Source organism: Pristis pectinata, chromosome 30, assembly GCF_009764475.1.
Source record: "Pristis pectinata isolate sPriPec2 chromosome 30, sPriPec2.1.pri, whole genome shotgun sequence".
Taxonomy (NCBI): domain Eukaryota; kingdom Metazoa; phylum Chordata; class Chondrichthyes; order Rhinopristiformes; family Pristidae; genus Pristis; species Pristis pectinata.
Genome location: NC_067434.1, coordinates 3,762,405 through 3,780,712, shown reverse-complemented (window position 1 = coordinate 3,780,712; position 18,308 = coordinate 3,762,405). Strand labels below are relative to the sequence as shown.

Below are 18,308 nucleotides of genomic sequence, written 5' to 3'. Positions count from 1 at the left end.
CGCAGCCGTTTTCGGTGAACTGTGCACTTGTACTCCCAGCTCCCTCTGTTCCACAACACTCGTTAGTGCCCTGCCGTTCACTGTATAGGTCCTACCCTGGTTTCACTGTCCAAAATGCATCACCTCTCACTTCTCTAAGTTGAAATCCATCTGTCATTCCTCAGCCTATCTCCCTAACTGATCAAGATCTCTTTACAATTCACTGTAACCTGCTTCACTATCAACAAGACCCCCTAATTTAGTATCATCAGCAAACTTGCTAATCATGCCATGTACGTTCATATCCAAATCATTTATATAAATAGTGATAACAGAGGTCTCAACACTGACCTCTGGGGCACCCCACTAGTCAGGCCTCCAGTCGGAGAATCGACCTTCAACCATCACACTCTGCTTCCTATCATTGAGCCAATTCTGAATCCACCTCGTCAGCTCCCCCTGAATCCCATGGACCTAACCTTCCAGATCAGCCTGCCATTCAGGACCTTGTCAAAGGCCTTACTGAAGTCCATATAGAAAACATCCACTGCCCTACCTTCATCTATCCCCTTGGTTACCTCTTCAAAAATCTCCAAAAGTTTCATCAGACGTGACGTCCCACACACAAAACCATGCTGACTATTCCTGATCAGGCCTTGACTATCCAAGTGATGGTAGATCTTGTCCCTCAGAATTCCCTCCAGTAACTTCCTTACAACTTAAGTCAGGCTCATTGACCTGCAGTTCCCTGGCCTGTCCTTGCTACCCTACCCTTCTTGAACAAAGGAACAACATTAACCACCCTCCAGTCTTCTGGAACTTCACCAGTGGCTAACGATGAAACAAATATCTCTCCAAGGGTCTCCAGAATTTCTCCCTCACCTCCCATAAGGTCCGAGTGGTGGTGGTTGTGGTGGTGGTGGTGGGGTGGGGGGGGTGGGGTGTGGTGCTCTTGGTCAGGCCTTGGGGATTTGGGGATTTGGGGATTTGCCACCTTAATGTGCTTCAAGACTGCAAATATCTCCCTTGTAATATGCACATGATCCAAGACCTCACTAATTACTTTCATTTCTCTGGCATCCACAATATTCTCCTTAGCAAACATTGATGAGAAATGTACCTGTCCAAGTACCTTTTAAATGTTGTTAATGTACCTGCCTCAACCACTTCCTCTGGCAGCTCATTCCATATACTGAACACCCTCTGGGTGAAAAAGTTGCCCCTCAGTTCCTATTAAATCTCCCCCTTTCACCTTAAAACTGTCCATCCTATCATGTAGTCCTGTAGTCAATGATTCCCCAACCCTGGGAAAAAGACTGTGGTCAAACCCCCTATCTATGGCCCTCATAATTTTATACATATCTATAAGATCACCCCTCATTCTCCTACGCCCCAATGAAAAAAGTCCCAACCTGCTCAACCTTCCTCCATAACTCAGTCCCTCGAGTCCTGGCAACATCCTTGTAAATCTCCTCTGCACTCTTTCCAGCTTAATGACATCTTTCCTATAGCTGGGTGACCAAACTTGAACACAATATTCCAAATGCAGCCTCACCAACATCTTGAACATGATATCACAACTTCTGTACCCAGTGCCCTGACTGATGAAGGCCAGCGACCTAACTGCCTTCTTCACCACCCTGTCAACCTGTGACTCCACTTTCAGGGAACCATGTACTTGTACTCCTAGGTCCCTCTGTTCTACAACACTCCCCAGGGTGCTACCGTTTACTGTGAATGTCCTACCCTCATTTGTCTTCCCAAAATGCAACACATCGTACTTATCTGAATTAAACTCCATTTGCCGTTCCTCGGCCCACTTACCCAACTGGTCAAGATCCCTCTGTAAATCCTGATAAGCATCTTCACTGCCAACGACACCACTTATTTTAGTGTCGTCTGCAAACTTACTAATTGTGCCTTTGTATAGATGACAAATAGAAATGAGCCTAGCACCGAGCCCTGGGGAACACAGCTAGTCACAGGCCTCCAAACTGAAAAACAGCCTTCCCCCATCACCCTCTGCTTCCTACCATCAAGTCAACTTTGTATCCAATTCGCCAGCTCTCCTTGCATCCCATGCGATCTAACTTTCCACAGCAGCCTACCATGCGAAACCTGATCAAAGGTCTTACTGAAGTCCATATAGACTACACCTACTACCCTCCCTTCATCGACCTTCTTGGTTACTTCTTCGAAAAACTCAGTCAAATTTGTGAGACATGATCTCCCACGCACAAAGCCGTGCTGACTATTCCTAATCAAAGCCTGTCTTTCTAAATGCTTGTATATCTTATCTCAGAATCCCCCCCATTAACTTCCCTACCACAGATGTTAGGCTTACTGGTCTATAGTTCCCAAGTTTTCTTTAGAGCCATTATTAAATAAAGACACAACATTACCCAACCTCCAGTCTTCCAGAACTTCAGCTGTCGTTAACGCTGATGCATATATCTCAGCCAAGGCTCCCGCAATTTCTTCTCCAGCTTCCTACAGTGTTCTTGGATATACTTGATCGGGCCCTGGAGATTTATCTACCTTCATGCATTTTAAGACATCCAATATATCCTCTGTTGTAATACTGACTATCCCTAAGACATCCCCATTAACTATCTCAAGGTCTGAAGTCTTAATATCCTTCAAGTCTTCAATACCTCATGTAAAAATTGAGGAGAAATACTCAGGGAGGACCTCGCCTATCTCCTGCAGCTCCACACAAAGATGTTCACTTTGGTCTTTGAGGACCCTATGCTCTCTCTAGTTATTCTTTTTCCTTTAATGTAAAATCTCTTTGGATTCTCCTTTATCTTCTCTGCCAAACCTATCTCATTCCCCCTTTTTGCCTTTCTGATTTCCTTCTTGAGTACACTTTTGTATCCCCTACACTCCTCCTGGGATTCTCTTGATCCCACCTGCCTGTACCTGACCCATGTCTCCTTCTTTCTCCTGACCAGAGCCTCAATATCCCTCGTCATCAAGAGGTTCCCTGTTCCCTCTAACAGGAACATGCAGACCCTCAACTCTCGATATCTTACTTTTAAAAGCCTCCCACTTGGCAGATGTCCCTTTGCCTGCAAACAACCTACTCCAATCAACTTGTGCAAGATCCTGTTTAATACCGTTGGTCTTGCCGCAATTTAGAACTTTAACTTGTGGACCTTCCATAACTAATTTAAAACTAATAGAACTATGGTCACTGGTCCCAAAGTGCTCCCCCACTGTCACCTCAGTCACTTGTAAATTAGTAAATTTGCTCAATTGGTTTATTATTGTCACATGTACTGAGGTGCAGTGAAAATCTTTGTTTTGCATGCCATCCATACAGATCATTTCATTACAACGGTGCATTGAGGTAGTACAAGGGAAAATAATAACCAAATACAGAATAAAGTGCTACAGTTACAGTTACAGTTACAGAGAGAGTGCAGGGAGACAATAAGGTGCAAGGCCACAACAAGGTAGATTGTGAGGTCAAGAGTCCATCTTATCGTACTAGGGGACCCTTCAATAGAGTCATTGAGTTGTATAACACGCAAAAAGGCCCTTCCGTCCATATGTGTCCATGCCAACCAATATGTATATTCAAGCTAATCCCGTTTCCCAGCACGTGGCCCATTTCCCCAAACACATACCTGTCCTGTAAATGTATCTAAAGTACCTGCCTCAATCGTTTCCTCTGGCAGCTGGTTCCACGTATCCACCACCAGCTGTGTAAAAAAGTTGCCCCTCAGAATCTTATTAAACCTTTCACCTCTAACCTTAAAACTATGTCCTCTAGTTTTCGATTTCCCAACCCATGAAAAAAGACCACTCACCCTATCTGTGCCCATTATGATTTTACATACATCTATGAGAGAACCCCTCAGTCTCCTATGCTCCACGGAGTAAAGGACAGGCCTGTCTAACCTCTCCCTGTCCACGAGTCCTGGCAACATCCTTATAAATCTTTTTTGCACTCTTTCCAGTTTAATCACATCCTTCCTAAAACATGGTGACCAAAACCGAACACAATACTCCAAGTGTGGCCTCACCAACATATTGTACAATTGCAACATAACCTCCCAACTTCTATATTCAGTGCCCTGACTGATGAAGGCCAGCGTGCCAAAAGCTGCCTTCACCACCCTGTCTACCTGTGACTCCACTTTAAGGGAACAATGCACCTGTACTCCAAGTTGCCTCTGTTCTACAACAGTACCCAGGGCCCTTCTGTTCAATGTAAAAGTCTTGCCTTGATTTGTCGTTCCAGATTGTAACACTTTGCACATCAGAATTTAACTCTATTTGCCATTCCTCAGCCCACCTACCCAGCCAATCAAGATCCCGCTGCAATTCTTGATATTCCTCTTCACTGTCTATGACACCACCTGTCTTAGTGTCATCTAAAAACTTACTAACTATTCCTCATATATTCTCATCCAAGTCATTAGTATAGATGACAAATAACAATGGGCCCAGCACCGACCCTGGGTCACACCACTGGTCACAGACATCCAGTCTGAGAAACATCCTTCCATCATTACCCTCTGTTTCCTACCATCCAGCCAATTTTGTACCAGTTTTCTGGCTCTCCTTGGATACCATGCAATCTAACCTTCCAGAGCAGCCTACCATGTGGAACCTAATCAAAAGCTCTACTGAAATCGATATATACTAAGTCTACCACCCTCCCTTCGTCAACCTTTCTCATCACTTCATCATAAAACTCAATCAAATTCATAATACAAGATCTCCCAGGCACAAAGCTATGCTGGCTACCCCTAATCAACCCCTGCCTTTCCAAATGTAAGTGCATCTCATCCCTCAGAATGCTTTCCAGGGTGTTAGGCTAACAGGTCTATAATTACCAGGTCTATCCTTACAGCCCTTCTTAAATAAAGGCACAACATTTGCTATCCTCCAGTCTTCAGGCACCTCGCCAGAGGATAGCAACATTGCAAATATCTCTGCAAGGGCTCACGCGATTACTTCCCTAGCTTCCCATAGTATTCTTGGATATACCTTGTCCGGACCTGGAGATTTAACACATGCAACTTAACACATGCAACACCTCTTCTACTGCAATATGGACTGCTCCCAAAACATCTCCATTAACTTTGCCAGGTTCCCAATTCTTCACATCTTTCTCCATGGTAAAAATAGTGTTCTAACAACAGGATAGAAGCTGTCCTTGAGCCTGGTGGTATGTGCTTTCAGGATTTTGTATCCTCTGCCCGATGGGAGGGGGGAGAAAAGAGAATGTCTGGGGTGGGTGGAATCTTTGATTATGTTGTCTGCTTTACCAAGGCAGCGAGTCCATGGAGGGGAGGCTGGTTTCCGTGATGTACTGAGCTGTGTCCACAACTCTCTGCAATTTCTTGCCGTCTCAGGCAGAGCAGTTGCCATACCAAGCCATGATGGATCCATGTAGGATGCTTTCTATGGTGCAGCTATAAAAATTGGTGAGGGTCAAAGGGGACATGCCAAATTTCTTTAGTCTCCGGAGGAAGTAGAGGTGCCCGTGTGCTTTCTTGGCCATGGTGTCTACGTGGTTGGACCAGGACAGGCTATTGGTGATATTCACACCGAGGAACTTGAAGAATCAAAATCAAAATCAGAATTAGATTTATTATCACTGACTTAGATGACATGAAATGTGTTGTTTTGCGGCAGCAGTACAGTGCAAAGACATAAAATTACCATAAATTACAAAAATAAATAAATACTGCAAAAAGTAAGGAATAATGAGGTAGTGTTCATGGGTTCATGGACCGTTCAGATGGCAGCAGGGAGGAAGCTGTTTTGGAACTGTTGAGTTTGGGTCTTCAGGCTCCTGTACCTCCTCCCCAATGGTAGTTACAAGAAGAGGGCATGTCCCGGCTGCTGAGGGTCCTTAGTGATGGATGCTGCCTTCTTGAGGCACCGCCTCTTGAAGATGTCCTCGATGGTTGGGAGGGTTGTGCCCGTGATGGAGCTTTTACAAGTCTACAACGCTTGGCAGCCTCTGCAGCCTCTTGTGGTGTTGAGGTTGTCTGGGAGACTGGAGTTGATGTGTGCCATGACCAGCCTATTAAAGCACTTCATGATGGTGGATGTCAGAGCCACCAGGCAGTAGTTATTAAAGCACGTTACCTTGTTTTTCATAGGTACCGGGATGATGGTGGTCTTCTTAAAGCCGGTGGGAACCTCAGATTGAAGGAGGGAGAGGTTAAAAATGTCTGCAAATACCCCCACCAGCTAATCTGCACAGGATCTAAGGACAGGCCGGGGACTCCATTGGGGCCAGATGCTTTCTGAGAGTTCACTCTCCAGAAGACTGATCTGATGTCTGCAACCTTGACTGTGAGTTCAGATGCATTGGAGGCTGTCAGGGTGGGTGGTGACATTCCAATCCCCTTCTGTTCAAAACATGGATAGAATGAGTTAAGGTCATCAGGAAGGGATGTGCTATTGTCAGTAATAGAACATAGAATGCTACAGCACGGTACAGGCCCTTCAGCCCACGATGTTGTGCTGACATTTTATCCTGCTCTAAGATCTATCTAACCCTTCCCTCCCACATAGCCCCCTATTTTTCTATCATTCATGTGTCTATCTAAGAGCCTCTTAAGTGTCCCTAATGTATCTGCCCCCACAACCTCTGCTGGCAGTGCGTTCCACACACCCACCAATCTCTGTGTAAAAAACTTACCCCTGACATCCCCCTTATACTTTCCTCCAATCACCTTAAAATTATGTCCCCTCATGTTAGCCATTTTCGCCCTGGGAAAAAGTCTCTGACTGTCCACTCGATCTATGCCTCTTATCATCTTGTACACCTCTATCAATTCACTGCTCATCCTCCTTCTCTCCAAAGAGAAAAGCCCGAGCTCACTCAACCTATCCTCATAAGACATGCTCTCCAATCCAGGCAGCATCCTGGTAAATCTCCTCTGCACCCTCTCTAAAGTTTTCACATCCTTCCTATAATGAGGCGACCAGAACTGAACACAATACTCCAAGTGTGGTCTAACCAGAGTTCCATAGAGCTGCAACATCACCTCGCGGCTCTTGAACTCAATACCCCGACTAATGAAGGCAAACACACCATACGCCTTCTTGCTGCCAGAACTTCATTTTGTACCCCATTATAACGTGTAAGCCCTGCCACAACTAATGGCTGCTCTGGGACTCGACTTTGGACTGGTATTGTCTCTTGGCATCTCTGATAGCTTTATGGAGGTTGTAGCTCAATTTCTTGAACAGGTCAGGGTCATCTGATTTGAATGCTGCAGTCCTGGACTTCAGTAGGGAATGAATCTCCCAGTTCATCCATGGTTTCCGGTTTGGGAATACCCTGATTGACCTCTTTGGTACACAGTCCTCAACACACTTGCTGATAAAGTCTGTGGTGGTGGTGACATAAGTGATCTACATTGGCTGCTGAGTCTTTGAATACGGAGCAGTCTATCGACTCAAAGCAGTCGTGTAGAAGCTCATCTACTTCTTCAGACCACCACTGCCTGAGATTCTATACTGGATCCTCACGTTCCAGTTTCTGTTTGTATTCAGGGAGTAGGAGCACAGCCTGATGGTCTGACTTACCGAAGTGTGGGTGGGGGATGGATCAGTAGGCGACTTTTGTGGTTGTGTAGCAATGGACAAGGGTGTTTGGGCCCCTGGTGGGACAGGAGATGTGCTGGTAGTACTTTGGTAACGCACTCTTAAAGTTGGCCTGGTTGAAGTCACCGGCTATGATGAAGAGGGCCTCAGGGTATCCTGTCACAGGGTTGCTGTATCCTGTTTCAGGAATACCTCAGGGTTTCCTGTTTCCAGTTCATTGAGTGCAGGCTTCACGTCTGCCTGAGGTGGAATGTAGATTGCCATCAGGACAGGTGAAGTGAACTCCACTTCACTGTTAGATATTCCAAGTCCGGTCAGCAGGAACTTTCCGGGACCATCACGTTTGAGCACCATGAGGAGTTGATTAGGAAGCAGACCTGTGCCCATTTCCCAAGGGTAGGTTGAGCTTTGCCCTCTCCCCGGTAGGGCCTTCAGTATATTGTGTAAGGAAACTTTCCTGAGCACACTTAACAAATTCCACCCCACCTAATCCCTTAGCACTATGGCAGTCCCAGTCTATATTATGAAAGTTAATATCTCCTACTATAACAACCTTATTATTCATGCAACTTTCTGCAAACTCCCTGCATATTTGTTCCTCTAAATCCCACTGACTATTACAAAGCCTATAGTGCACTCACAACAAGGTGATCATCCCCTTATTTCTCAGCTCCACCCATAAAGCCTCACTGGACGATCCCTCAGTAATGCCATCTCAGACCACTGCCGTGATGTTCTCCTTCATCAGAAATGCAACTCCCCTCCTCTCTTTCCTCCACCTCTATCCCACCTACAGGACAATTACCCTGGAAGATTTAGTTGCCAGTCTGCCCCTCCTTTAGCCATGTTTCTGTAATGACTATAATATCCCAGTCCCATGTAACTATCCACGCCCTGAGTCCATCCACCTCACCTGTCAGGTCTCTTGCATTGAAGTAAATGCAATTTAATCCAACAGTCTTTCCTCACTCCCTGCCATGTTGTTGCCTGTCTCGTCTCCTGATCTTACTGTCACTGAATTAGAGTCATAGAGTCATAGAGCACTACAGCACAGAAACAGGCTCTTTGGCCCATCTAGCCCATGCCGGCCTGGTTTTCTGCCTAGTCCCATCTACCTGCACTCGGACCATAGCCCTCCTTAACTTCTGTCTCAACCTTCAGCCTCCCATCTGCCTCAATTCTGCTTTGGATTCCTCCCCCCCACCAATCTAGTTTAAACCAATCTCTTGCTCCACCCTTTCCCCTCACCTCTTTACACTGGCTATCTCCCCTCCGTCTTTTAGTCCAGATAAAGGGTTTTGACCTGAAACATTGACTTGATTTCCCTCCACAGATGCTACGTGGCCTGCTGTGTTCCTCTGGCAGTTTGTTTTTTGCTCCAGATTCCAGCAGCTGCAGTCCCTTGTGCATGAGTACAGGAGTTGGGGTGTCATGTTTCAGCTGTACAAGTTGTTGGTGAAGCCACACTTGGAGTTCTGGTCACCCAGCTATAGAAAGGATGTCACTAAGTTGGAAAGGGTAGAAGATTCACAAGGTTGTTACCTGGACTGGAGGGCTTGAGCTATAAGGATAGGCTGGGACTTAATTCCCTGGGGCGTAAGAGACAGATGGTGACCTTATTAGAGTTTATAAAATCATGAGGGGCATAAATAAGGTGAATGTTCACAGTCTTGTTCTCAGAGCAGGGGAATCCAAAACTAGAGGCCATAAGTTTAGGGTGAAAGGGTAAAGATTTAAAGGGGACCTGAGGAGCAACTTTTTCACACAGGATGGTGGGTGTGTGGAACCAGAGCCAGAGGAAGCTGTGGAGGCAGATATAATTACAACATTTAAAGGAATAGGTATATGGATAAGACAGGTTTAGAGGGATATGGGCCAAACGCAGGCAAATGGGACTAGCTCAAGTCGACAACTTGGTCGGTGTGGACAAGTAGGGCCGAATGGCCTGTTTCCGCGCTGTACGACTCTAGAGCTCTCAGAGGCGGAAGGGCATCTGTCCAGATTCACCCTGAGCAGCTGTACGACAAAGTCACGGAGACTTTGTGCTGGCCTGGCTTGCTGCCATTGCACACAAATTGGTTGAAATTTCCGTTAAAACTTCGTGAACTGTTCACTGTGAGTATGCAGAATGATGACTGATAATGTGCTAATGTTAAGTCATGGAATAACATGTGAAAATATTGACTTGAGCTTCCATGCTTATATCTTTTACAATTTATTATGAATAAATAATATTTTAGAAATAAAAAAAATATGCTGTGCCCAGGCTGCTGGAAAATGATGAACGCAGTGAAAGCCTCTCCTGGTCTGCCCGAAACTCCCCGGCGGTGTGATGTGAGCCGGCTCACTCAGAGGTGCAGGAATGCGAGTGTGTGAGGCAATGGGACAGGGTGCAGGCACTGCAAGGGTGAAAGCTGAGGGCTGCCTGCCCACTGATTGTGTCAAAACTCCTCCTAATGATCACTGGTGACACGGTAATGTTAAATAACAGGGCGACATGACAACGCTGATTTGGATTTGGTGTGCAGAACATGTCTCGGTGGGGTAGGGGTTGGGGGTGGGTGAAGGGGGGTGGGGGGGTTGGGTGAGGGGGATGGGGTGGGGTGAGGAGGGAAGGGGTGGGGTGGATTGGGGGTGTGGGGTGGGTGAGGGGTGTGGGGGGTGGGTGAGGGGAGGGGTGTGGGTGGTGTGGGGGAGATGGGGTGGAGTGGGGGGGTGGGTGAGGGGGGGATGGGGTGGGGGGTGTGGGTGGTGTTGGGGGGTTGGGTGGGGGGGTGGGTGAGGGGGGTGGGTGGTGTGGGGGGATGGGGTGGAGTGGGGGGTGGGTGAGGGGGCATGGGGTGGAGTGGGGGGTGGGTGAGGGGGCATGGGGTGGAGTGGGGGGGGTGAGGAAGGGTGGGGGGATGGGGTGGAGTGGGGGGTGGGTGAGGGGGGTGGGGAGGGGTGTGGGTGGGTGAGGGGGGGTGGGGGGTGGGGAGGGGTGTGGGTGGGTGAGGGGGGTGGGGGGGTGGGGAGGGGTGTGGGTGGGTGTGGGTGGGTGAGGGGGGTGGGGAGGGGTGTGGGTGGGTGAGGGGGTGAGGGGGGGTGGGAAGGGGTGTGGGTGGGTGAGGGGGGTGGGGGGGGTGGGTGAGGGGTGGGGGGGCGGGGGGGTGGGTGGGGGGTGGGGAGGGGTGTGGGTGGGTGAGGGGGGGGTGGGGGGGTGGGTGAGGGGTGGGGGGGCGGTGCTGATGTGGACGGAATCTGCAGAGAACGAGCCCAGGCAAGAGCCGGAAGCGATTAATTCCGCTGCGCCAGCTGGCCCCGCCCCCTCCGCCGTGGCCCCGCCCCCTCCGCCGGCGCCGGCCCCGCCCCCCGCCCCGCTCCGCGGAGCGGCCGATGACGTGGCGCTGCCGGAGCCGCTCGGTGGTGCGCGCCTCCTGAGGCCGAGCAGGGCGAGGCGGGGCCCGAGCCGCAGCCGGAGCCGAGAGCGCAGCGGCCGATCGCCAGCTCAGCGCCGCCGACATGCCGCTCTGGACCGTGCCTCTGCTGCTGGCGTGTGTCGGCCTGAACGTGTGGCGCGGCCGCGCCGATGAGCACGACCACACGGTAAGACGGGTGGGCCCCGGACCGCCTGGCTCCCGCTGCCCGGCCGGGTGGCGCAGGCCCCGGGCCGCCCCCGACCCTGGCGGCCGATCGCCCAGCGCCGAGCCCGACGGCGCGTCCGCTTCCTTCCGCTGACCTTCTGCGCCGGCGGCCCGGGGAGCGGGCCCGCCCTCGGCGCCCGCTCTGGCTTTGGGCACGGCCTCAGGCCCGAGGCCTAGCGGGCGGCCTCAGGCGGCGGATAGTGTGGATGTGGCGGCTGAATGGCCGAGGTCGTGGCTGCGCCCAGGCCCGGCTCCAGCTGCCCGGCGCTGTCGGCAGCAGGGGCCGCGGCCGCGCCGGTGTAACCCCGGTGACAGCGGTGTTGTCGCTGATGGAAGGGCAGCTGGCCTCTCATTCCGGGCATTAATTTTCTGTGTCGAAGGCTGTGTCAGATGTTTGCTGTTGGCTCTTCATTCCCCACAGCACCCACCGCCGTGTGTCTGCTGACAGCTCGGGGACGTACATGTTGAGCGGGAGTTAGTCGGTTCTGTACACCGAGACAATTAAAGGACATTCAAGCTGGCTCTGGTGAATTGCATGTCATCAAACTCAGTTCCTATTGAGTCTGTTATAATGGCTGAGAATTTTTTCAGTTATCCGTATCTTTCCCCATCTTGAGATCAAATAGTATGAGGACAGTCTTGACTTCGAGGAGATATAGTCATACAGCACGGAAGCAGGACCTTTGGCCCATTTGGGTTGGTGAATGGGCGGAAATTAAGCAGATGAAATTTAATCCTGAGAAATTTGACAGTTTGTTAGGAAGAATGAACGGAGGCAGCATAAACTAGAGGGCACAGTTCTGGAAAGGGAACAGGAACAGAGGGTTCTTGGGTAGTTGATGCATACAAATCCAGCCATAGAATGCCACTGGAAGGTAGTCATGATCAACCTTAGTTACAGCTCCAAGATTTGCTCCACTTGTGCCTGAAACTGAAGCATTGCCTCTGGAAACAGGTTTTGGAGAGGTCGAAGATTTATTGAAGTGATTCTGGGGTGAAGGATCTGGATAGATTGGATGTTGTGAAGGGATCCGATAGAATTAGTTTAAATAACTGAGAGTATGGACAGGTGTTGGATTAACAGTTCCATTTGCCACAGGGATCAAAATTAAGGGACACAGAGTGAAGCTGACATGAAGAAACAAATATAAGTAAACAAGCTTTTATTTTTAATTCAGACATTTTCTAAAGTTGGAATGTACTGGAATCTGGGCATTGCTTGCAAAGCCAGCACTTATTGCCTATCCCTACTTTCTTGTCAGAAGCTAATAGTAAGCCATTCTTGCACAACTGATATCCATTATATCAGCACTGTTGGTTTGTTCTGTATGGTGCCTTCTCGAGCATTAGGTGCTGCACATCCAGGCACCTGAGAAACGCTTCATCACATCCAGATTTCACCATGTAGATGGTGGAAAGGCTTTGGGGAGTTAGGTGTTCTTAGGAGTCACTTAATGTAGAATACTCAGCCTCTGAGGTGCTTCAGCTGCAATGTTTATGTGGTCCAAATGAGTTTTTGGTCGATGTTAACCACAAGGATATTGATGGTAGTGGAGATGGATTGATTTGGGATTAAATTTGGTTTAAAAGAGAACTGCATTTGTACCAAGAGGGAAACAAGTTGCAGGGTTCTGAGGGGGGCTTGGGAGTGGGACTAGCTGGATTATTCTCGTTTTGAGCTAATGTGGATCTGACAGAATAAACTTATTCTATGCTGTTACCACTCAATGGTTCTGGGAAATGCATAGGTCGTGACTGTCATTGAAGTAACTGGTCATTCTTAACAGAACACTGATACACTGACTAGATATGTTGCATTAGATATGAAAGTGTTAACTTTTCCTGTTTCTTGATAGAACATTGGAAATGTCTTGTATTTTATGTGTTCAGTTGTTGTTTGTTAACTGAGTTCAGTTCTGGCAGTTGGACTACCTGCAGTGGACTTTGGCAGTGGCTCATCTTGGATTAGCAGATAGCAAAATATCAAATGGTCTGATTACTTGTGACCTCCAACCTTTAGAAATGAGTGTGTTTTGATTTTGTAGAGTCAGAGTTACACGGCATGGAAACAAGCCTTTTGGTCCAACGTGCCCATGCTGACCAAGGTGCTAGTCCCATTTGCCTGCATTTGGCCCACATCCCTCTAAACCTTTCCTGTCCATGAATCTTTCCAAAAGTGTTTTAAATGTTGTAATTGTACCTGCTGCCTCTGCCACGTCCTCTGGCAACTTGTTCCATATACCCATCACCCTCTGAGAGAGAGACTTGCTCCTCAGGACCTCTTTAAACCTTTTCCCTCTCACCTTGAACCTATACCCTGTTAGGCTTCCCTACCCTGGGAAGAAGACTGTCACGATCCACCTTATCTCTATCTCTCATTTTGTAAACCTCTTTAAGGTCACCCCCTTGCTCCAGGGAAAAGTCCCAGCCTATCCAGTCTCTTCTTGTAACTCAAGCCCTCCTGTCCTGGCAACATCCTTGTGAATCTTTGCTGTACCCTCTTTAGCTTAATTGCATTCTTCCTATAGTATGGAGACCAGATCTGCATGTAATATTCTGGGTGCAGTCTCACCAACATCTTGTATAGCTGTAATGTGACATTCCAACTCTTGTCCTCATACCACAACCAATGAAGGCAGGCATCCCATACGTCTTCTTCACCTTGTCTACCTATGTCACCACCTTCAGGGAGCTATGCACTTGTACCCATAGTGGTCACTGTTCTGTAGCGCTCCCCAGGGCCCTGTTATTTACTGTGCAAGTCCTGCACTGGTTTAACTTCCCAACATGCATCACCTTGCACTTGTCAGAGTTAAATTCCATCTACCATTCCTTTGCCTTTTTTCCCATTTGATTTAGATCCTGTTGTAACCTCAGAACCATCTTCACTGTCCACCACAAACCAATTTTGATGTTATCCAAATCGTTAATATAGATAACAAACAACAGAGGACCCAGCACTGATCCCTGCAGCACACCACTGGTCACAGGCCTCCAATCTGAAAAACAACCCTCCACTGCCACCCTCTGATTCTGTATTTTGTATCCAATTTTGTATCCATTTTGCTATCTCCCAGGATACTATGTGATCTCACCTTACGGACCAGCCTACCATGTGGGACCTTGTTAAAAGCCTTGATAATGTTCAAGTAGGCAATATCTACTGGCCTGCCCGCGTCAATACTCTTGGCCACCTCTTCCAAAAAAAATGAATCAAATTTGCTATGCTGACTATCCCTAATCAATCTTGTCTTTCCAAATGCAGATAGATCCTCTCAGAAACTCCTCCAGTAACTTTCCCACCACTGATGTTAGGTTCACTAGCCTGTTGTCCCCTGGCTTGTTCTTGCAGCCCTTCTTAAATAAAGGCACAACGTTAGCCACCCTCCAGTCATCCAGTACCATATCTGTGGCTAAGGAAGATACAAAAGTCTCTGCTAGGGCCCTGTAATTTCTCCCCTTGCTTCCCACAGTACTCCAAGGATGCACCTCATCAGGCCCTGGGGACTTGTCCACCTTTATGCGCCTCAAGACTGCCAACGCTCCTCTTTTGTAATATTGATATGACACATACTCTTCCGTAATATTAATCTCTTGCTTGAGTATAGGGTCAGGCTTATTTTGACAATATATTAATTGATATATTTTACTCCATTGTGTTTGTATGATGCTAGGAATGCTGGCATTTATTTTCTATCTTCTAATCGTCCCTCAACTTGGGTAATAAGAACTCACTACATGAGATTGTCTGAAGTCATATATAGGTCAGGCTAGGTAAGAATGTCCCTGAAGGACATATGAGGACCAAGTGGAATTTTATGCAAATCTGGTAGTTTAATGTATTTTTAAAATTTCTTTTAAAATTATCTTTACTTTTTAAATTCTAGATTTTACTTTGTTGGAAGTCTGCTGGTACAGTTGCATATTTTGCAAGTAATTGGAGCTTTGAAATGGAAATAAAACGTGGAGATGTGACACAAGCTGTGACTTGGTGAATAAGGAATGAACATTGAAGGGGCAGGCCGATGGTTTGGAGGGAGCTAGATTTGGCATTCTGATTTGTTTACAGAAATAGAAACAAAGTCCAATGCAATATGCCAGTTTGCATATATTTTGCTTATAATGGAACAAAATATCTTGCATTACTTTCCTGGAGTATTATGAAGCAAACTTTCTTGAACCACAAAGCCAAAGCTTGGTGTGAGAGGTAAATTTAAGGACTGCCTCAAAGGCAGGAAGGTACGGACACAGGTGGTTTTGGAGTAAGTTCCACAGCTTTGGGTGTTGCCAAATGAAGACATGGCCACTAGTTGTGGAGTAATTTAAATATGTGATGATCCAACAGCCAGAATTGGAGTATCATTATCTTGGATGGCTGTAAGTCTGTAGATCAGAGGTGGGTTGGGTGGTGTTGATTATGTTATAATGGAAAGATTTGAAAACAAGAATGAGAGTTTTACAATTTGGGTGCTGCTGAACAGGAGGGCCAGCATGGTTCCATAAGCACATGGGGGAGGGCAAATGGGATTAGAGGACAATAAGATATAGGAGCAGAATCAGGCCATTCGGCCCATTGGGTCTGCTCCACCATTCAATTGTGGCTGATCTTTTTTTTGTTCTCAACCTCATTTTCCTGCCTTCTCCCCCTTACCAATCAAGAACGTATTAATCTCTGCCTTAATACACCCAGTGACTTGGCCTCCACAGCCCACCGTGGCAACAAATTCCACAGATTCATCCTCTAGCTGAAGAAAGTCCTCCTCATCTCAGTTCTAAAGGGGCATCCCTATATTCTGAGGCTGTGCCCTGGGATCCTAGACTCCGGGCCAGCCAGCACATCTTTCTTTAAATGGGGGCCCAAAATTGTGCACAATATTCCATATGTGTTCTGACCAACACCTTATAAAGTCTCAGCAGTACATCGTTGCTTTTATATTCTAGTTCTCTGGAAATGAATGCTAACACTGCATTTGCCTTCCGTGCTGCCAACTGAAGCTGCAAGTTAACAAGGGAATCCTGAACTAGGACTCCCAAGTCCCTTTGCACCTTCAATTTCTGAATTCTCTCCCCATTTAGAAAATAGTCTACTCCTTTTCATCCTACCAAAGTGCATAACCTTACACTTTCCTATGCTGTATTCCATCTGCCGCTTCTTTACCCACTCTCCTAACCTGTCCAAATCCTTCTGCAGACTCTATGCCTCTGCAACACTACCTCCATCTACCTTTGTATCGTCTGCAAAATTGACCACAATGCCATCAACTATCAAGTTCAAGCATTCAAACCACAACTATCCCATCTATTATAAATATGGACAAAAGAAATAACCAGAATAAATCGCAGGCTGTTCTCGAGGGAATTAGAACTGTGGTCATTGTGCATTCATGGTGAAGGGACTGAATGTTTAGTCATATTAGTCAAATGGAGATACAAACAAAAGTTTTTAGAAATACTTAGCTGCTCAGGCAATATATGTGGAGAATGAAATAGAGTTAAAGTTTTAGGTTGCTTAATCTTTTATCAGATCTAAGAAAAGTTAGAAAACAAGCATGTTTAAGTTTTAAAAGAGTGTAGAGAACATAGGAAATGTCTGAGCGCAAAGATTGACTGAACAATGTGGTGCTGGCTGAGAGGGTGCTGAAGTCTTGTTGATCACAGCTGCTTTCTGGAGGAGTTACAAATAGAGGAAGATGAATGAGGACAGAGAAGCGAATAATAACAAAAACTGCTGGAATTGATAGACATAGGGCACAGCTTTTGCTGGAAATCTGGGAATAAAAGTAGCTGCTGGAAATACCCAGCAGTTGTGGCATATCAGATAGGCTGCTTTGTCATGGATAGTATTGAGCCACTTGCCTGAATGATTGAAGTTTCAACAAGATCAAGTGACTTGAAATAAAAACAGAAAAATGCTCCTCCAGTAGCATCTGTGGAGAGAGAAGCAAAATTACTGTTTCAGTCCATCAGGTCGTTGACTTGCCTCTACGATATATTGAGTTCTGTCTCTGACTGGAAGATCATTGATCTGAAACGTTAACTGTTTCTCTCTCCACAGACACTGTCTGACCAGTATTTACAGAATTTTCGGTTTTCATTTCAGATTTCTGTAACGTGCAGTTTTCTTTGCTTTTCAATCACGAAGCACAATGCATTTCAGGGCAAAGTAGCCAGTTTGATTGGTTTCTGTGACCCTAACAGTTTATGCTGTCCAGCACCAATAGGGCGAAGCTACAGAGGCACTGCAGCATTTACCAAGGCTGCTTTGATAACATTAGCCAAACTTCTATTGTCTGGAAAGACAAAGGCATCGGTTGCCTGGAAATATCCAGGCTTAGATACTATATCTTGACTTAGAAATATTATTGATTCTTCTGAGCTGCTGCGTCATCATGATGGCCACTCCACCCAACAGTATTGCTTTTGCTCCAAGCACTGCAACAAGGTAGGGAGGCAGCTGACTACAGTAAAGCTCCAATAATCCGCCATCCAATTTTTTTTCAGAAATCCTGATACTTCAGTATCTGACTTGCCTGGTTCATTTTCCCATTTTCCTTTAAGATTGCTTGAGGGCCCAGTTCCTGTCCTCCCTTTAAGCTGACACAGATCACTTGAACAATTATTGCCTAATATCTTAAAAATAAATGTTGAAGTATTAATAGGAGGAATTTTCAATATTCTGGAAAATCTGCCCGTGTGGTACCACCAAAGTACTGATTATGCCGGATTATCAGAGTGTCAGTACACCACCTCCCCAAGGGGAATTAGGGTAGTTGTTAAATGCCAAGCTTGCCAGTGATGCCCACATTCCATGAGAGTACAGATAAAAGTAAGAATAATTGCTTAGTCCTAGAAGAGTACACTTCTGCTTGTATTCCTTGTTTGTGGAAATTCTCTCGTATATTGTATTAATAATTCAACTAGTATACCCAGTCATTTATTGTTTAATGTTTACACTTGATTGGCTTGATATCCAGTGCTAATTTAATATAGAGTGGGGAACTTGTGAACTAATACAAAGCAGCTGTTTATGAAGTAGCAGTTATACACCTAGCTTTGGTAGGTGCAAAAGTGTCCAAAATTTTGGAATGTCTTATTTATTCTTCATCCTTGTGTTGTTTTATTTTA

General features: G+C 46.6%; 1 protein-coding gene across 1 annotated transcript in view; it reads left to right on the top strand.

Moving 5' to 3' along the window:
* Positions 1–10,928: 10,928 nt before the first annotated feature.
* tm9sf3 (transmembrane 9 superfamily member 3) overlaps positions 10,929–18,308 on the top strand; it is a 74,821-nt gene continuing 67,441 nt past the window's right edge. Inside the window, exon 1 of the mRNA XM_052041606.1 lies at positions 10,929–11,145. Within this exon, the coding sequence (XP_051897566.1) occupies positions 11,062–11,145 (84 nt within the window). The 5' untranslated portion in view covers positions 10,929–11,061. The remainder of the gene's footprint in view (positions 11,146–18,308) is intronic.